This window comes from Coptis chinensis, chromosome 2 (genome assembly GCF_015680905.1).
Source record: "Coptis chinensis isolate HL-2020 chromosome 2, ASM1568090v1, whole genome shotgun sequence".
Classification (NCBI taxonomy): Eukaryota; Viridiplantae; Streptophyta; class Magnoliopsida; order Ranunculales; family Ranunculaceae; genus Coptis; species Coptis chinensis.
The window spans coordinates 73,210,307-73,231,963 of NC_141457.1; the positions used below are offsets into that span (position 1 = coordinate 73,210,307).

Here is a 21,657-nt window from a genome sequence, read left to right on the forward strand (position 1 = left end):
GTTATTGGTAGGATTAATCCTTGGTTTGGACGGTTTCATATTAAGTTTAGTTTGGGCCCGGTTTAAGTAAGTTTTGGGACCGGTTTCTAATATTACCTATGGGCCCGTTTCATTTGTATTTTGGACCGAACCACTTAACTGTTTTTGGGCCCGTTTAATATTCTTTGGGCGGTCCATATAATTTTTAATATATTAGATTGGGTCGGGTCGTAGAATAAATAAGTGGACTTTTAGACTTAGGGTTAAGGTTTGGGCTTGGCGGTTTAGGTCCGAACCATTACCTTAATCGCGAGCCGTGAACCATGCACCTTTGACCTTAGCCATGAACCATGGCTATGACTCTGAACCCGTCAAACACCTAAACGCCGGTTTGACTTTGACTAAGACGGTTTGACTTTGACCATCGGCCAGATTGACTTTGACCTTTTGACCATGGACGGTTGACTTTCACCTTTGACTTTGACTTGGGCGGTTTGACTTTGTCGGTTTGACTTTGACCATGACATGTTGAGTTTGACCTTGACCATGAGGTGTTGACCTTTGACCGTTGACTTTGGATTGGCCGATTGACTTTTGATTATTTGATGAATGTTGACTTTTCCAGATTTTCATATGTTTGTTTATATGGATATATATATAGTAATAAAAATCTTTCCGGATATTGTATAACTTGATTTGGTAAATTATCTAATTTAGATTTGGCGTGAGTAGTGTGTAAAAGCATATTGGGCTTTGATTGTGGGTCATGGATTGTTTAATTGTACTCACGTTTTTATGTGTATATTATATGGACACATATAGTAATAAAATCTTTGTGGAAGCTCAGTATAACTTTGGTTGTCATTATCTAAGAAAGATTTGACCTTGATGATTGGGTATTTTTTGTTAAACAAGAGAAAGTAAGTTAAATGCGTCGACTTTGCAACACAAAAAGCCGACGCGTTTGGATACCTGTGGAAAGAGTTGTTCCATTCGAAAGATATCCCGTCAGAAATCCAATTTGCTGAAATTAGGATTTTGACCGTTTTCAACCTAAATTTTCTTCTAGATAGTCTGAGATTGGGACTTCGAGTTCTACATGAAAAAGTATGTATACATACCTTAGTTTCTAAATAATTAAGTTACATGTCATTTGGATGAATGTAGAAAAAAACCATAGCATTGACTATGTGGCTGATAAGAACTACGAAGGCTTGATTCCAATCTTGAAAGCTTTGGATCATGAGTGACTTTGAGCAAAAGTCGACCACTACACTATATCTATAATATATATATTAGTTTGTGTGATAACTATGTGATTGTGTTAGAAATCTTGTTGTTTTGATACTACATAAATATATATGTGTGAGATAGAAGTTGTATATGAATATAGACTTTAGTATATGTAGATATGTTTTGGACATTAGTGTGTGTGGACTTGAATTTGGGTTAATGAACTATTTGTTTACAATATTGTATATATGAGTGTGGTTATGTAAATTGTATTTGTTTGATTATAAGTCTGTTTACATTAAATGATGCTTAAGTGCTTGATTTGCCTTGACATGTGAAATGACTCTCTACATGTGTGGTCCTGTTTTTGACATGAGTAATGCTAGTATAATTATAAGTGATAATAATGTTTTAAAGTGTCGTTACATCTTTAGAACTCTCCATGCCCTCGGGATTTGGTAATGAGATATTATGACTTGTGATGTCATGTGATAGATGGGTATTCATTGAATGTGCCATGAATGACCCGGGTATTCATTGAATGTGCCATGAATGACCCAATAGTTTGGACTGCCCTAGAGAGGAACTAAGGTATTCGCCTTGCGGGTTGGTCGTATTCCTTGAATGTACCTGGGAATGTAGGTTTGGGTATTCCTTGAATGTGGCGGGAATGACTTCAGGGGCATTCATTGAATGTGCCATGAATGGCCCGATTAGTGTTATGATGGGTATTCCTTGAATGTGGCGGGAATGACCCAAGGTATTCATTGAATGTGCCATGAATGACTGATATTTGTTATGCCTAAAAGAGGCTTTGTGATTATGTGTATGGAAAGCCCGGAGATGGGTGTGACTCACAAGATTCGAGTTTACAAGATGAAAGTATGTTTCACGAGGGCGATATCCCGTTTGGGGACGTATGTCTTGTAGTGGTACTTCGGTGTGAGTGAAGACGGATATGTGTGATTTGGCAAATGTGTGTAGTGCAAATCGTGGAGTAGGAACTAAAAGGGTCATGTGTCTTTGAATAAATGAGTCAACGAGATAAGTAATAAGCAAAGTAAAATATTGATTTTACGTGTGATGGAGTTATTGCATATGATGTATATAATTTCTTATGATAAATGTTTACGTGGTTTGTATGAGTTGATACTCACAAAGGGATGAATGTACTCCTTGGTTGTGACTTTTCCTCGTTCTCATAAGTAGGCGAGTAATACTAAAGTAAAAGTATATGAATTGTGTGATGTTATGGATGTGCGTGTGTATTGCGGAATAGTATTAGTAAATGGTTGTGATTTCTATGTGACTATGAATTGACTATAACTTGATATGTTATTACTGAAAATATTAATGACTTGTGATAGTCCGAGATCTATGGTTATTACTGCTAAACGTTATGACGTAATGATGTCATATGAATGAGTACCCTTGATGAAGGTATTATGATAAGTGGTATTCCCCAAATATCTTGGGACGAACGGGTTATATCAATTAGACTTAAATGTCTTAAATGAGGTTGGGTCATGAATAGAATTTTGATTTGAGATAAATCAATTTATTGTGATGACTAACTCGTTTTGCGGGAGGGTAGGATCTATTAATCTTTTCTCTAGGGGACGTAAATATCCTACCCTAAGACGGCGTGTCGCTTAAAGGTAAGGTATACCAAACTCACATTTAATTAGGTTATCATATGTGCGGTTAATAAATGAAATGTAAGTGGTATTGTATTGTGAGTTATTTTGGAAAGTGGGAATGACCGAATAATATTATATGAGATTCTTGGAATTTGTATGTTGGGGGTGAAATCTTACTTGGGAAGAAACTACGCCGATTTTTTGGAAAAACGGAACTATATTGTCTTCAAGTTGAAATTGTTTGTAATGTTATATTATTCATTTGAAAGATTATTATATATATATTTTGTTGTTAGTCTACTCATACCAAAGAAAATTCAATTTCTTGACCCATGTTTGCTTTGTTTTGCAAGCGTGGGTGTGTTCTTGGGAACATAGATGGTGGAGTCACGATGGATGAAGACACGGACTTGGATTTGCTCTTGGAGTCTTCTAGTTTAAGTTTTTCGAAAAGTGTATGGTTTTGAATTGAAACAAAGGTAATAGAGTTGGTTAGTAAAAATTTTATTTGTAAATGAAGCGTTGTTCTTTCAGTTTTAATTTGATCTCAGTTTTTAAATAGTGTAGTTGATAATATGTTAGTGGGTTTTGTTTCACCCTGGGTTTCCAGATGATTGAATATCAGTTTTAATTTTTCTGGAAATTTGGGGTGTGACAATATATATACCCAATAAATAAGGCAGTTAGTTCTTCCACCGAGGCGCCTTAACATCCAACGAATAATGCAACATCCTTAAGTACAATAATTAAGGTAGATAGTTCCTCCACTGAGGCACCTTAGCTTCCTAACAATAATACAAAGACATTTAGTTCCTCCACCGAGGCGCCTTAGGTTCTAACTCAGTCAAGCATATTCTATACTTACCGTATTTCATGCTCAATTACAGAGTGGGTCGTCTCTACACAAGTAGTTAGTTTGACCCACCCTTATGCAAAACTATATACAATCATATATTTAAAGATATATCATTAACCAACATATTACCATAATTATATTATTTAAGGCTTTCTTTGCGTGTCCCTAAAATCACGTCGTATCTATGTCTTCCCTAGTTTCCCTGGCTACCATAATAGCTACCCAACGCCGAATATGTACATCCTAGTGTAGTCAAGGCGTTAAAGCACACCTAAGGCGCAATACCCTCTCTGTGCCTTAGGCACAAGGCGCGAGGCGTGGCGCACGCCTGATTGAAGTAAAGAGCAATATAAAACTCTTTAAAATTAATTTTATGTGATTGTAAACATGAAACCATTGTAGTCATTTAAAAGAAAACTCTTAAGCAATAAGTAAAGAGCAAAATAAAACTCGTATCTCTCAAAACAATCTAGCTCAACTTCAATAAACTAAAATAATGAACTAATCGAATTGAGCCAAATGAGTTCTTTATGAAATAGAACACGTGATTCAAATTTTAGAATCCCATAAAATTTCATTTAATTCATCTTTGTGTTTTCTCTCAATCCATACAACTTAACAAAAACTAGTCAAAATAAAATTTAGAGTGTACTCCAAAATAAAACTTACTAAATTTGTAAAATTTCTTATACCATACAACAATTGGATTGAGTGTAAATGTGTCACAAATAGCAAAAATTGTAAAAAAATGAAAAAACTGTAAAAGTTAATAAGGTGCGGCGCTGGCTTCAGGCGCGCCCTCAACTAAAAGCAAAAGTGAAAAGCGCCGCGCCTCATGTTAGTATCCGCCTACTTTAGCCGAGGTGAGGGCAAAAACGCCTCTCTCAGCGCCTTTGTGCCTTGGTAGCCAAGACTTCCTTGCACCTTGACTACACTGGTACATCCACATGTCTCCCCTCACATAATGAACCACTCCGTGCGTAGTTGCCCTAAGCGGGATATCGCATACTAGGCAACCCTCACACGAAAGTCATTATGTGAGTACTGCCACTATTCGGCATAAAAATATTGCGCGTCTCGTTCTAATTTTGCGAACGGAATAATCAAGCCACTATTCAGCTACGCCAGAAGGGTCAATCATATCACATACGCCTATCACAAGGGCAAATCACATGAGTTGTGGTAGCTAGATTCCAGGATTTTCGTTACGTCATTTATTCAAGTGTCATACATTTATATCTCATAACCATTCTAGTTCTATCTTATGTCAGTATACTTAATTGTACTGAAGCTCAACGTTTCTCGTTATAATACAATTCACATTATCACGTGCCAATACTATTCATTGCACGATATCCAAGTATCTCTCTATCAAATCTCAAAACTTATTATTTCACGTGTCAATCATATATTGCACTACACCATATGGAATATCTCAAGCCTTCATAAATACTACAATTCATTTAAGTAACAACTCATAATAGTAATCACTCATGTAATGTATTCGTTCAGTATATTTATGTGAACTCAATTCACCATCAAAGCCCAATACTAAAGTCCATGAATCTAAGTCCGTATATAATTTAATTATCATAAAAACGTATTTTTCTAAGTCTTATAAGAATTCCCCTCTTGTTACGTGCCAATATTTATATGCTATACACATGCACTAATCACGTCAAATCTCAATTAGATAATGACAAATCAATTTATACAAGCTTCCATAACATTTTAGTATTTGCTTTGTCCATACAATTTACAACATAAAACGTAGCACAATTAAACAGTCTACAGTCCACAATCAAAGCTTAAAACCAAAACCCAAAAGTCTACATATTTAAAGACCCCATTGGATATATTTTAAGTTATATGGACTGGCCCAAAACTTAAACTAAACTGGTCCGGCCCAACAACAAAATTAACCCAAATTGGCCCAAGGAAACTAATCTAAATTGGCCCAAAACAAAAGATTAATTTCGGCCCAACAACTAACAAAGGTTTAGGCCCAAACAAACAAAATAGAACTGGCCCAACCAAACCAAATAGAATCGGGCCCAAAGAACTAAACCAAATTGGTCCAAACTCAAAAGAAACTTGGCCCAAGCCCAACTAAGAGGAACATGTCGTCTCCTTCACCTCCAGCGCTAGCCGGCAGCAGCTCTCCTCCACCACCAGCCACCACTCGTCTGTCACCCCCATCATAGCGGTTTTGCTCCTTGCGAAAAACCCCATCTTCCGATACCCACCAAACCCCGATTCCCCTCACCTCCAAACTTGACCCCAACCGCCATTAACACCTGTTCAAGCTTTTTCCAAGCTTCAACAACACCCATTAACAGCCCTCACACACAACCCAATCACCCCTTCCCCAACCACAATTCAATCAATACACTTCACCCATACACCCCGACAGCACCCATACCAACCACTCACCATCCACCAAATTGCGAAAACGCCATTAATGAACATTTCAAGCTTCACAGCCCCACCCAATTTCAATCCCGACAGCACCCAACAACCGATTCTAAACCCGACATCCTCCATAAACCAACAACCCACAATCAATCAAAAACCACAACCACCAAAGTTCAAATCATATAATAAAATAATTATATTTGGGCGATTTCGGGGGCTTTAGCCGCCATTGACAATCCATAAGCTTCAACAAATAAAATTCCAGAGTTTTTACAATTGGGCAAACAATATGCTAACCCTTAAAATAATTTGATAGAATGATAATATCAACAGTAAGCATAACAAAAATATATACTGAGCGGAATCAAAACCTTGACAGTAAAGTTTTTTTTCTCGTAGGTTCGGTGAAAATAGATTAAAAAAATATAACTACTCACCTATATCGCGAAAAACGTATCTAGAATATGAAAGAAACGATTTCGAGCCAGCTAGAAGACGCATGATCCGTGCTCCGTTCTTCTTTGTTTTAACTTGTCTAGTTCTAATGAAAAATTAGTTTTTCTTAAAAACCTCCATTTTTGAAAAACCATACCATTCTAAAGAATTTTGCCATATTTTACTTTAAGAAACTTTCCATATTTTCTCCCATAAATTTCAGAATTATTCTCTCAATGTTTCCTTATTAATACAAACTCTACACATTATTTTAAAACTTAAAAACTTTCCTATTAAATCATTTTTAAATCAAACAAACTATTTTCTCTTTTTTTCCCCCAAAAAGTCAAACATACATATTCACTCCACTTAACTTACGGCTAGCTTAGTCATTATTATTATTATTATTATTATTCTGCAAAATAATTAATTTTGGACATTTAATAAAATGAGAGTGTTACATATGCTCTTAGTTCATATGAACAATCATTGTTCATACCTATTTGATATATGAATAATCAATGTTTATACTTCAACATAATGTATGATCAGTAAGAACATCTATTAGAGTATGAACAATCATTGTTTATACCTCAACATGAGCTATGAATAATCATTATTTTTACATTAATATATTGTATGAGATACGTTCACTTATTTTGGTATAAACAATCATTGTTTATACATCAATATAAGATATGACACTCATTGTTCATAACAAAATAACATAAAAAATAAGATTAAAAAATATTTATTTCAAATTCATACTATTTGTTCTTACGAGTTATTTTCACTTGAAAATTGATTTTCAAAATTATTTTCACCCGAAAATTATTCTTGAGAGTGATTAAAAAAAACACTTATATATGGGAAGAGTAATTTCAAACTGTTATTTATTTTCGTTCGCATATATAGTTTAGGCCATTTCCTTACATTGACTACATATCTTATATCCATGGAACTCTTTCAGCGAGCCTGTCTATTAATTGCCCATTAAAATACCACGTAAAATCTAGGTTATATACTTATATGTCCTCCGTCAGTCCATCTGTGTTAGGTCGATTTTATTCCCATATTAAACTCTCAACTCCAACCACCAATATGTAACTAAGGAACTAAGAATAAGGTGGTCCAAATAAATACAAAATGAGTGATGACATAGTGATGTGCTCTTTATGTTGTGTTTTATAAGATGGTTAATTACCTGGCCTGTTCCTAATGGCAGGATAGTTAGCTATCACTTTACTGGTATGTTTAGACTTCAGGAATGCAACTAACATAAATAAAAAAGATGATCCAGAAAAATTTGTTTTTAAAGCCAGTGAAAAGTTGAATATGTATAATGTAATACACTAGTACCTTCCAAAACGTAAAATAAACTGAAAAAAAAAATGAGAACTCATATATAATATTCGAAAATGAGTATCGATCATCTCCAACAAGAACTTCTTGGTACTCGATATTACACCCAAAAAAATGGTGAAATTTGCCAATAAGCTTACTATGATCGAGCACCGTAATTCCAAAAGTCATAATAATAATAATAAATAAATAAATAAAATGTCTTAAAAGTAAAAATTGCCTAATAAAAATACGCCATGCACTAAACTCACTAAATTTCCAGTAAAAGTGTCATCAACGTGCTGCTATATTTTTTTGTGACACCTTAACGTTTTTAGTCGATCAAAATTTCTAAAAACGAGACAAGTACCAACGCATTTGGACAAAATTTGAGATTTTTATTTCGGACGGGAATAGTTATCCGTTCTAAATTAATTTTTTTATTTTTTGGCCCAACAGTATAAAAGCCCAACGATACAAAATCGAGCCATTTAAATTTTTTTAAAAAAAAAAATAGTAAACGGCAAAACTTGTCACGTGCGACTCATTTCAATTTTTTTTTTTTTCGGTATTTTGGTTTGGAATTTCACAATTGTTAGAATAAATTCATTTGGATATATCACATTATAAATGAGATTTGGCGGATGCCTGTAATAAGATCAAAAGCTCAAAAAGTGGTTAATTAAACCTTAACGCAGCAATCATTTTCAGTTAGTTGTACATAGCAGGACCCACTCAATTAAGCGCATGTTAGCAAAACAAACCACTCTGAGCACCAATCACGCCTCTCATTTCCACTCTGTATAGTAGTACTATAGTGCTTCCCCACTCTCTCTCCACTCCCACCAGCTCCCTCCTCTTTTCTCTTCCCATGTCCAAGCACATTATTATTCCAAACACTCATTCCCACTAAACATGCTCTTCACTTTCTTCTCCCTCCTCATTTCCATCTCTTCCCAAAACTCCTACCCTTACGGTAATCTTAACTTCGTTTTCTTTCTAACTGACTTTTAACTGTCACTAACTGTTTTTTTTGTTTCCTTGTTGTCCCCTCACAGAAACAAGTTACCGAATAGATTGTGGCGGCTCAACTAACTTTACAAACGCATTCAACGAAACATGGATTTCCGATACTTATTATACCGGTGGAATATCGGCATTAGTATCAGAACCATCCCGATTTTACCAACAAGAAGAAAAGACACTCCGATATTTTCCGATATCTTATGGTAAAAAAAACTGTTACGTTATCAATGTCCCCAACGGTCGTTACTATTTCCGTACATTTACTGTTTATGATAATTATGATGGTAAATTGCATTCCCCAAGTTTCGATCTTTCTGTTGAAAAAACCGTTGTTTTCAGTTACCGGTCACCGTGGCCGGAAGATGTTAGTAAAAACGGGGCGTATTCGGACTTATTTGCATTTGTTGATGATGGTGAAGCTGATGTGTGTTTTTATAGTTTTGCCACTGACCCACCTGTGATTGGCTCATTAGAAGTTATACAGATTGACCCTTTAGCATATGACTCGATTTCGGTTGGTAATCATGTTTTATTAGTCAATTATGGTAGATTAACGTGTGGTTCGGCCTTGTTTGGTTCGGGTTTTAGTAATGATAGTGATAGGTTTGGTAGAGCATGGCAGTCTGATGAGACATTTCGAGTTGAAGACTCGATTGTGAATTCCGAAGGGATCAGGGTGGTAACCACGGGGAATAAGATACTTGGGACTAATCAAGCACCAAATTATTTCCCAATGCAGTTGTTTCAGAATGCGGTTACGGGGAATAGGGTGTTGGAGTATGAGTTATCCGTGGATGCCAAGTTGGATTATCTGGTGTGGTTTCATTTTGCGGAGATTGATTCTAGTGTTAGTGGTGTTGGAGAAAGGGTTTTTGATATTTTGATTAATCAGAGGAATGTGAGTAGGGTTGATATTTTTAAGCAAGTTGGAAGTTATGCTGCTTTTAGTTGGCATTATACTGTGAAGAATTTGAGTAGTATTTTCTTGAATGTGAAACTTGTTCCTGTTGTTGGTCATCCTTTGATTTGTGGTCTTGAGAATTATGCATTGGTCCCGAAAGACCTTTCAACAGTTCCTGATCAAGGTAATGTTGTAATGCAGATGTTGTTTTGATTCAAGATTATTTTTAGTGTTTGCAATTTTGTTTGTTTATTTAGTTTGTGGGTATTTCTGTTTAAAGTAATTGCAATGAGAGCGTTGAAAGAGTCACTACGGATACCTGATAGAATGGGTTGGAATGGAGATCCTTGTGCTCCTACTGATTGGGATGCTTGGGAAGGAATTACTTGCCATACTAACAAGGACAAATCTTCCCTTGTGGTATCACAAATGTGAGAACGGCTTTCTTCTTGAAGTATTATGTTACAACAATTTCATTTCCTTTTTGCTAACATCTCAAATTATGTTAACAAGAGTTTTCTGACTTAACAGAGACCTTGGCAGTCAGGGATTGAAAGGACAAATCAGTGAGCAAATAAGTCTTCTGCCAAACTTGGTAAGCCTGTAAGTATCTATTATTGTAACTCTTATGCATGCTTCGTTGTCTAACTGTTTCGGTTCCGTTGTTGCAATTATGTATGTTATGCTCTTCTAGCATAACATTGTCCTAAGCCTGTAATTAATTATTTCGGTTCTGTTGTTGCTATTATGTATGTTATGCTCTGTTGTGTATCTATTGTTGTAAGCCTGTAAGTATCTATCGTTGCAATTATGTATGTTATGCTCTTCTAACATCGACTTTTTCTAACATCTGGTAACTTCCAACGAAAATTTCAGGTTTTCTTTTAATTGGTTTACGTATTATCATGCAAATTCATTATTTTTTGTGTTGCATGTTTGGATGCATTTTTACTGTGATTTCGTTGTTACGCAATATTTAACTTGACATATATCTTTAATCACATAGCTTGACACATATCAATATTATCGATTTTCTTACTGCTACTTCTATATATGGTCCAAATTTAATATATTCGTTTCTACCATGTCAGTTGTCCTAGTATTCCTGCTAAATAATGTCAATGTTGTCCTTCACAGAAACTTGAGTTCCAATTCATTGGAAGGCACTTTACCCTCAGGGCTTGGCCTAAAGTCTCTTCTACGACTGTGAGTGAAGTCTCTTTTATTACAATATTGTTAAACTGTGCCTCTCATCTATATATCACTTTGGATTTGGCATAATAACCACATAAGCTTTTATCCTAATCTTGGAAATGATGGAAATGTTGGGATGTTTTGTTAAATGTCTAGGAAATGATAGAACGAGCATAGAGGTTTACATAAATGACACTAGTGGACAACATGCATATTGTTAAAAGTTCAAACACTAGTCATTGGTGTTTTTGAGTCTCAGAGTGACATTAAAAGCCTTTCATATCAAGGTTTTTTTTCCCTCTTCAACTCTCAGAGTGATATTATAACTGTATGAGCAGAATAGTGGTGGCCATTCAGTTTATTGCTTTATCCATTCATATACTTTCTCTTGGTGTGTTTAGGGATTTGTCGAATAACCAATTCTCAGGGTCCATACCAGAAACCTTAGCTACCTCAAATCTGCAGCTTGTGTAAGTGAACTATTTTATATACTTTGACATTTCTGTTCTGATATTTATGGATATTAAGCCCCATACAGGGTCACGGTCACTATTGGTTATGATGGTTTCCATAAGGGTTTTCACAGTAGTGCAGTTGCTAATACTGTTCATTATCCGGTTCTTAGCAGAACCTATCCAGGTTTTAGCAGAAGCTGATTCATAGGAGCTTTTTGCTTTTTTTACGCTTCCCTAAATTCAAGTGAAATTATAACTATGAACATTAGCCTTTTATAAAGAGTTAGGAATAAGAAAATACCTCAAAGTTCTCTGTTAACCTCTTTGAATTAAAAACCTCTGAAAACAGTGCAAACCTATATATTTTAACTAAATCCCACAGAAATAAAGGATAGCAGTAGTTACCACTATGGCAAACGAGGGCCTTAGGCTGATTACAATTTTTTTTGTACTTAGCATGTTACTTTTTTACTCATGTTCTGAACAGATCCATGGGTGGTAGAAACTTCTTTTCGTATAGCGTAAAAGTAGACAGTCACATAACAAATTTCTTTATCACTCCTTTTCTTGTGGATTATCACAACATGCCTTGCCAAATTACTTGATCCCTTTTCATTGTACGCCCTCATTGTTCACATTTCAGGTTACTAAAGATCCCTTTTCATTGTACGTCCTCATTGTTCACATTTCAGGTTACTAAACGAGAATCAACTGGAAGGTCAAGTTCCGGAGAAAGTTTACTCAATTGGTGTTCATGGTGGAGTTATTGAGTATGTTAAAATATCATTTATCGCTTAACATCATGTTTGTCCTGATTGACTTCGAGGAAAGTCTATGTAATGCAGAAGGATATATATGTTTTCCTGTTGCTTTAATTCTTAAATGATTCATAAAACATTTACGCTTCAGTTCTGGAAATTAAATAGTCAGTTTTTTTTTTTGCTTCTTTGGAGGAACATGTTACCGTAACACATTGTCCTAAATTCCATCAAAATACAACTTTCTACGCTTTCTTATGTCTTTATTACGCTTGTAAAGGATTTATGGATCATTTCCATAATATTTTTTCCAAGTTCTATCTTACAATATAAGGCTGATATGAACTCTACAAGCTTTATGAGAAGTGTCCATGTATTTATCTTAAGAGTTTCAACTAATATGAAACTGTGAAATTTCTACATAGGACTTAAATTGAAAGGTGAAAGTAGTTCTTGTGTGTTAATTGAAACATAAAGAAAGTTATAGGCATTAAGCCATTCCCATAGGATAGATTTATAGTTATAAAATGTCCAGCTATGCAACTAACAGTTGAAAACCTAAAACTCGATACACGATAATAGGGTATATGAAGTATAAGTTTTACTACTCATAGTCAACCTCGTGATCTAGTGATATGGCTTTCTTCTTGGGCTGTCCAAGTGAAATGCATTTATTTTGTTCTCCTTGTAGCAGCCTATTAGATATATATTTCGTTTAACACGCACTTCGTCTCCCTGTTGTTCCTAAAGTTTCCTAATGCACTCGTGCTTTTTGCTTTCAGTTTAACTGGTAACAAAGGCTTATGTGGCGTGCCATCTTTACCACCATGTTCTCTATTCTTGTCCACTGGTGGTAAAATTGCAATAGGACTGTCGTGTTTGGTTTTTCTCAGCTTGATACTGCTGATGATATACATATTCTGCATCAAGAAGGGGGAAAACGATTACGATTTTGGTCTTCCTCACGATCTAATGTGTAAGTGTGGCTTCTGGATATCATTTCCATATTTGGTGCTGTGTTGCAATTACAGTCGGTCTGATTGCTTTACTATATTTTCGATCGCCTATGAACTGATCTATATTGGCTTCACACTCATTTGTCTTATGTTATGGTACTCATCACCCAGGAAATGAGGGATTGAAACACAAACTGTACCCATACTGCGAACAAGTTCCATATATATTTATTTTTCGTAGTTGGGTGGAGAGGGACCGAATGGAGCAGGATTTTGTGTGTGTTAGGGGGGGGGGGGGGGGGGGGTAACCATGTTCTGAAATGTATAGCTTCCTTTTTTTTTTTTTTTTTTTTTTTTTTTCATTCACCTATTCTTCTGAGTGTGGGTAGTGTAAAGTTTTTAATGAGTATCTTTTGTTTCTATCCAGCACTAGCGGCAAAGAGAAACAGATACCACAGGCAGAAGTCCATGATGCTTGTTGAGATGGAAACACAGAATGTCAACAGATTCCCAACTACCTTGAATCCTCTCTAACAACCTTCTTGTAAGTAAAACATGAAAACAGGTACTACCCGTCAGGACTCAGGAGCAGCAATGATGAGGGAGCTCGAGTGTTACTATAGATTTGTGCCCAAGTCTCCAAAATTGAGATAATACAACATACCTTATAGGTTTTGTCTTGTTACTTGTCAACTTATGTATGTACTATGTGGGCATAATATAGATGGGTGCTTAAACCCCACTTTGTAAAAGTCAAATTTGTTTTGCAATTGGTGCTATATTTAGTTCACAAATAGATTGAAGTTTGAGGGAACAAAGTAGGAGCATGCACCAAACTCTGTATTTCCGCTATTCAAGTACTTCATCCTCTCTCTGTCTCTCCATTCCTTTCATTTTCAGCAGTTCTGAGAATGCTTGCATGCACTAAATGCACTGTTAGTACAGATCTTGATGGTCATGATAGAATGCAAGGTGGCACATTTCAGATAGAGAATGGTTGATATGTTTGTAAACTCTGTTTTCTGGTCTTGTTAAGATCTTCGCCAGAACAAAATTATGAATGCTTAGATTTCCAATGAAGTGTTAGCCAACTTTAGGGACCCTTTTTTTATCAGTTGTTTTGAGATGTCATACTAGGAGCAAGGTTCCAGCCATCTACACCAGCAGAAAAACTTTTTCTTGGAAGATGGCAAGACTTAACAACCCAAAGGAGCTAATGTTGTTGTCAATATAGCAATTCATAGCAGAAGCAAAGAGAAAGGAGACAGCCACCAAAGTGGACAAGAATTTATTTTAAAATTTACATATGAAATAGACAACAAAATTGAACGAGGATAAAACTCTTTGTTGTCTGAGAAACCCTAAATAAAAGTAAAATAAGAACAAAAATACTAATTTTTTCGATGCAAGAACCCTGCAACTATAGGTTTAACTTAAAAAAATACTCTGAACAAAACTCACAATTTTTGCCAAAATATTTGGGTGATTCAGAATTTTGGTTTGAACCATACAAAATATTTTAAAAATTGGTATCTCGCCATCACGGTATGATCATATTTTCAGAATTTAGTATTTGTGTTTCTTACCCTTCCAAATTACTTTCAATTTGAGATTCGCGAACAATACTTAAGAATTTTTTTATCATTCAAACTCCGGGTTAATCTTTAGCTGGTGCTGAAAAAACTGATTACATGAAGAGACGGAATAAAACAAGAAATTCATAATTACAAATTTACAGTTGCAAAAGATCCACGGAGAATTTGATAATTCTGCTCCATGGCAGAATATCAAATCAAGTAGTATCTTTCACTATGAGATTTATATACAACAAAGAATTGCGTCCTCAAAGACCATCTTTGGAGATCTACTTCCCATTGAGATCAATGCAGACAAATCAACAACAGATCTTTATATATATCAATCATGGAAAGACATAAATAATCGTACAATTCATCATTCAATTCTCATGGAGTCTTGTCTTGTACTGAGATTTTCCAATGGATTGTGATAAATATCATTGAAAGGGAGATTGAAATCTCCATCCGCTTCACTATCGTTAATGTAAAATGTCTTCGATAATATGTGTGAGTTTCTCCAATCTAAGCACTGTTCATGCTCTTCACTAATTCTATCTGAGTTATCGTAAAAAGCTGCATCAGTAGGGCGTCCATAAGTGGGAGGTTCGAGAAAACTTGCCTGGGGGACTGCAGTATCCGGACCACCTCGCACCCACCAATGGCTCTCAGTGGGGTGCCCTGGATCACCCGGGTTGTGATGCCTAATCATGCTTTCACGAAAGTTGGGAGTCGAGCTGGAGGCTCCAAAATGACTTTGTAATCGTTCTTCAGTAGGAAAGCCCCAATTTTCTTCAAATCTTTCTTCTCTTTGTGTAGGATTATTGATCCATAAATCTCCAATATTAATAGTCACTTCATCAGGTGAAGTAGATACTTCAACGGGTGAAGTATTGACTGAAGGGGAAGGCCGAGAGGTGTAATACCAGTCGAGCAAGTACGGGTAATTCTTTTGATCTGGGTCTATCAGCCACATCGAACCCATCTGGTAACCGGTTATGGGAGCAGTACTCGTGTTATCATAGAAGACATCCCTAGCGATATAGCCTTGGTCTCTGAAATTTGGGGCGAATTGACGTGTCAGAGGATGCAAATGAGTTTGTGTGGTTCTCAATTGCAACTTTTGCTCCCTGAAATTACGAAGATTTGATAAAAAATCCTTTCCCTGAGCATCTGGCTCCCACGTGGGATAAATGCCCTGAAAGCTGCAGAACCATAAATAAAAAAAGTTACAAGGTAGATATTATCAACAGTCCAGCAAATACAATCCAGATGTAACACAGTAACCAGAATACAAACCAAACCCAAAAACACCATCAGAAAATGACGAGAGTATTACTAACATTTTTCCATATGTACGTTCAATAAACATAAAAAGTAAAAAGCGAAATTTCTTTTTTAGGTATTGCAACTTTTCTATTCAAGTTTCCCTTTTTTATATATAAATAATACGGTCACTAGAAAAAAAAATACAAAGAAAATAGGAAACAAAATTCTCGTAACATTATGAAGCAATATGAGAGATCCTATATCTGTCTTTGTTTGAACTCGAGTGTCATATGATTTGAATGTTACTTCATTCATTTGGAACCATATGATTGTACGAAAAGAAGATGCATCAAAATAATAGTTTGAAATTTTGAATAAGATACCTCAAAAATGATTTTTCCATTTTCCCTTGGGAGCTCCTTCGGGTCCGGGGTGCATTATGTGGTGATCCGTAATTCCTATTTCCATGTCTCTCAAAGTCAAAGACACTGAAACTGCATCCAAAATTAAGTTATCATTGTTAAAATTTCCAATTCATTGAGTGAAATGACCCGTAAACTATTCTGTTTGGAATCAAGGCAGAATAACCATAAGCATGTGTGAACCAGAATATACTTGCAGAAACTAAAAGCTGAGAGAAAATACCTGCACACGTGACCCACACCTTCAACATCCACGGTGAAATCTGAAATGAACTGCAAAATGTCACCCACTCGCTGTAAAATCAAATAGAGTAATAGTTAGTAGCTGTTGTAAAAACTGGGAGTAAGGAAATGTGATATAGGCTAGATTGAAGAAGCATTTACAGTACCGTTGGTACAACAAATAGTAGCAAGTACGGAGTGAGGAGAATCGAAGCCATTTCTTCTAGTAACATCATTCCAGTGTACTGCATCATCCACAATAAAATGAGTAAGAAAACAATGTCCATATTCAATAGATGCTAGTATCATCCACAACATCTAATTTCAAGAAAAATGAGACTATAGTGAGACAGTAAATAACTACCTTAAGAATAATTCCATAACTAAACCCTCTGTGTGTGCATGGACAAGTGGTTAAAAGCAACATTACCAACAAATATTCTTTATATACTTTCACTTTGATCAGTAAAATACAGTTCATTGAAGATTACAGATTTAGAGCCAACCACCAGAAGAGGAGAGATTACATTGCTCATGCATCCTAAACAAGGCACTAATAAAGCACACCACACAAGACCACTTTACATGAAGTTCCAATAAAATGGCATCCTTATTACACTCAAAATCTTGAAAATTGAACTCAATCAATTTATAAACATGGAATCTGGAATTTATGACAAGAAGTTAACATTGCAACATTTAAACCCCAACAGATTTACATGATGTATAGGTTCAAAATCCATGAGATCCAGTACGTAGAGGAAATATATACTAGTTCTCCAATCAAACATATACAAAGCGTGACATAGAACATAACAGATTTACCTGAAATAACGTCTCAAAATCTGCCCGAATGACATCACTGTTTTCATTGCAACGCCATCTCTTTGGCATATAATGTGTATGTCGAACCACCAAAGACATTGCCCCTTCTGGATCAAGGACCTGGAGCTCATCTGTCACCACAGCTCGGCTGATAGCTGTTACAGTTCCAAAAACTGCAGCATACCAAAGCAAGTTGCGACCATAAATCTGCAGATGTGCTATACCAAATTATATCAAATGAAAAAAAAATATAAAATATAAAATATAAAAAAATACATCTGCTTTACTCATTTAAGAATTGTGTTTGACATGACATGAAAAAAAACATGTACCTGACCCTCCAGTAAAGATTCTTCCAGAAATGCAATAATGATCAGAATGGCAGCAAAGCCACCGGAAACAAAAGTAATGAACTTGGCAATAATAGTAACAATAGGAGACGGAAATTGCTTTAGATAATCAGAAGCATGTGGTATACTGCTGTTGATCCGATGCTTGAACAAATGGTCAACCTGAATTGCACAAATGACATGATTTAAGACAAGTGTCCTATTATATTGCATTTAACATTTATAAACTTTGATGTTCTCTAAGATTAACCATTATGCTTGAAAGAAGAAATGTCTTTTAAAACTCATTTCTTTTTCATTTTGATATATTTTATTAGTGTAATTGCTGGTACAAAAATAAAATTGGTTCAAATTTTGGGACACGGGGCTATAAAACCTATAATAGCTGCAGATGTTTAACGGTTTAACCAAGAAAGTTTGGTATCCTTTGAGCCAGCATAGATGCATCATCCCACTGCTTCTTTTTAACTCTTACAAAGATAAAGGGTGTATTTGGAGAACAAAATTAGTTTTATATGGCCGACCACCATCAGATGTCGTCTCTACTCTCTAGTCACAAGAATGACAAATCCAGTTAACTTCCACCATCAGAACTTAGCAATTTCATCATTGTCAGGCTCTTTTCTTTACTCATTATCATCTCGTGGTTTTCTGAAAAATTGACTGTTGTAGTCAGGCCACGGTTAATGTAGCCTGTGCTAGCCTAGTTACAGCCAAGCTTGAGTCTTACATGTCAATCCTGTTCTAGTAATGAGCTCTTCCTACACCTCCCTCATCTGCTGTTCTCCCAGATCATTAAAACCTTGATTCATTCCATGGGAAAGGCACATAAGTTCCAACACATTTCAATCTGCTATCAAGTATCATGTTGTCTAGTGAATTACGTATGAGATTTTCTGTTAACTACGCTAACTTTGGATTAAAACATTATTTGAAATCAATAGTTCTAACTATAAGAACGACCAGCACTAGAATAAACTAATTTATCCTCTAATGAGAAAATATGATACTTGATACCAAATAAATTTGGGAAACATGAACCATATTTATTACAAAAGTAGAAGAGGAACACCAAAAAATAACTAAATGCTAATATTGGTGAATTCTTGGCATTTTTTTAACTAAAGATATAATGAATGGAAAAGAACAGTACCTCGTTGAATTCTCTGAACATCCATTTTGACAAGTTGGACCACCTTCTTGATGATGCTGTGCTCGGATGATTATAGAACTGTTCGGCATGCCTTAGAAAGAGATATACCAGCATGAATATGAAAATAAACGGTGATAGTAGGAGCATCCCCAGGCCTACTGCCATAAGCCTCTTCTTTAACAAAGAAGGATTAGAAATAAAGCTTGCCTTGACAAAAAAGTTTCTGAAATAAAAACATAAGCACACAAAATCAGTAACAGTAACAAGTCTTCACCTAAGAACTGAATACCCAGATAAATAACACACATTCAAGCCTATATTTCTATGAACTGAAATTTAAGTATACCTGTCAAACATGCTTTGCAATATGCACCAATTCAAAGTCCATTCAAGAGTCTTGTTTAGCAATAAATGATTTTTTCCCATTTAAACCAGAATTAACTGCAGGACCAGTACCCGGGACCCATTTAGAGATGGAAAAAGAAAGCACGCCCTTGTTAAGCATTCCGATCAAGTAATTCTCTTTGCGCATTATTCGCATGACTACATCATGTGCAGAGAGATCTTTCACCACACAAAGTTGTTGTGATCTTTGTACCTGAACAACCTTTTCAAGAATGGATGCCCATGGGGTGGTTTGAACTTCACTATCCGTAACGTGAAGACTGCAGTAAAACAAAGGCAAATAATCATAAAATTGTCCAAATATTTTCTGAAGGATCAAGGAATTAGATCAGAAGTTCAGTATTACCTGTTATAATAGAAATGACGAATCGCCAAGGTGTCCTTCAATTGCACAAAAAACCTCAAAAAGCAGAAGACCCAATACACGGAAAATAATCCAAGATACCCAATAATGATACATTTAGCAGGTGTTAAAGGAGTGAATGGGTGAAGATGCAGGGCCTCCTTTGCCAGATCACATGGCTTAGTCCCCGACTCAACTGCATTAATCCCACATTTGGCATTGCGAAGGCCATTCCAGTCAACAAATAATAGGAAAAACCCAGAAAAGCATATAATAAAAGCCAGGCTTAGAAGCTCAACCATCCACTTAATGATAATGCACCAAAGTCCTTTCTCACAGTAGTAGCTATACAGCCTTTCAAAGAAAAGGTCCAAATCAGCAATTGGTTCTACTTTCAATCCTTCGCCATTGAGAAGACCAGAAGGGCTTTCACTACCGGAACTAGGAAACCTATGGTAGTCAGACAATTCAATCTCAGGAGGCACATCCCCTAGCAATCCTCTAGTCAGTAATGATTCTCCGTGTTTCTTCGATTTAAAAATGTTGAGAACACCAGCAGCCTTCTGTATGCTATACATCTTTCATGAACGGTCAGACTAAACAAGTGCTTCCAGTCCATTCGCCAAAACTATCATTAGGATGCTTCAACAAGGAGCCAAAAGAAGGAACAACACCAACGGATATCTGTTTAATTTGTACTGAAAGGAACTCCCTTGAAGTTAAATTGAGAAATCAAGCAGTAGATATAACTGGGGCACAAAAAAAAACACACTTATAAGCTGGTATTCACACATTAGCAGCTCAACTACGCATTGTGTTAACGAAATAAGTAGGTTGTGCATTGTATAAAGTTATTAACAATGCAATGCCAAATGGGCCACCAAAACACATCCTATAAACAAGTTTAAAATACAATCAATTAAATTTTTGTAATTCTTGTTATAACCAAGTACCAACCAACCAAAATTAACTACCCATTCACATAAAACATGTAAATTTAGCTGGTCAATTCAGATATATATGAGTTAATAGATTAAAAAAAAAATTACCTTGTGTTGGCGAAGGTAGCAGAAGAATAGATAGATAAAACGTTCTTCCTTTTGAAAGGAGATACGGGAGAGTCGTGAACTCTTTTGTTTGGTTTGAACTCTTTTTTGGTTTTGGTTTTGGTTTTGGTTTTGGTTTTAAGAAGAACAAGTAATTACTTCTGTAGTAGTATAAAAGGTTACCCTACGTAACACGTCTCAGACCAATGTTTTTTTTTTTTTTTTTAATCGTGGACCGTTAGATCATCATAATCTTTTTAATCGTGCAAATTTACCACACCGCCAAACATCGACTCACATTATATGACCAGACCTGAATCCACAAAGCCCAGAAGTCCAACCCCAAGCCCATACATCATGATGTAAACTCTATCAATGTTTTCCCAATGATACTTGGATAGATCATGATATTGAGATTCATGAGTTTAGTCACCTTGTTGGTTCATTATAACTCGTCAACTTCCTTATGAAGTATGAACTCATTAAAATGGCTTTTAGGAAACGAAAAATGACTAAAAAGAGTATCGAATTTTATAAGTTTTGACAATATGGAGACTTTTTTTTTTTTCAATCAAATTAGGACCAAACTTTTTAATTTTTGTAATGTGGAGACATGTGTAACATGACATCTAAATTTCTCACACGGTGTTTCACAATTCAAATTAATTTCTATGGTCATAAGGTGTATAGTATGAATATACTTTGATAATAAAGTGTATAACAATGTATATAATTTGTAAATTATGAAACACCGTGTGAGAAATTTAGACTATATGTGTAACTAATTCCCACATTGCAAAAATTAAAAAAATTGGTCCCCAATTTGACAGAAAAAAAAATTTAGTTCCTATATTGTCAA

General features: G+C 35.5%; 2 protein-coding genes across 3 annotated transcripts; one reads left to right on the forward strand and one right to left on the reverse strand.

The window, feature by feature from the left end:
- Positions 1-8,687: 8,687 nt before the first annotated feature.
- Positions 8,688-14,046, forward strand: LOC147517699 (receptor-like protein 4). 2 transcript variants are annotated; one of them, XM_086589822.1, is made up of 9 exons: positions 8,688-8,875; positions 8,958-10,010; positions 10,107-10,257; positions 10,358-10,429; positions 10,964-11,032; positions 11,422-11,490; positions 12,168-12,245; positions 13,016-13,209; positions 13,617-14,046. In XM_086589822.1, exons 1-9 carry the CDS (start codon positions 8,815-8,817, stop codon positions 13,721-13,723), a joined length of 1,854 nt encoding a protein of 617 aa, XP_086445948.1. In that variant the 5' UTR covers positions 8,688-8,814; the 3' UTR covers positions 13,724-14,046. The 2 variants fall into 2 exon arrangements, with proteins under 2 accessions (XP_086445948.1, XP_086445949.1); XM_086589823.1 differs by lacking the exon at positions 11,422-11,490 and having other exon boundaries at positions 8,697-8,875.
- Positions 14,047-14,891: 845 nt separating this feature from the next.
- On the reverse strand, positions 14,892-20,966 carry LOC147517700 (autophagy-related protein 9-like). The gene is given in 11 exon segments (XM_086589824.1): positions 14,892-15,968; positions 16,416-16,526; positions 16,678-16,748; positions 16,844-16,921; positions 17,502-17,708; positions 17,834-18,013; positions 19,005-19,227; positions 19,351-19,416; positions 19,418-19,669; positions 19,756-20,501; positions 20,802-20,966. Coding segments are annotated over 10 exon segments (2,589 nt in total). The 5' UTR covers positions 20,331-20,501; positions 20,802-20,966; the 3' UTR covers positions 14,892-15,142.
- Positions 20,967-21,657: the final 691 nt, after the last annotated feature.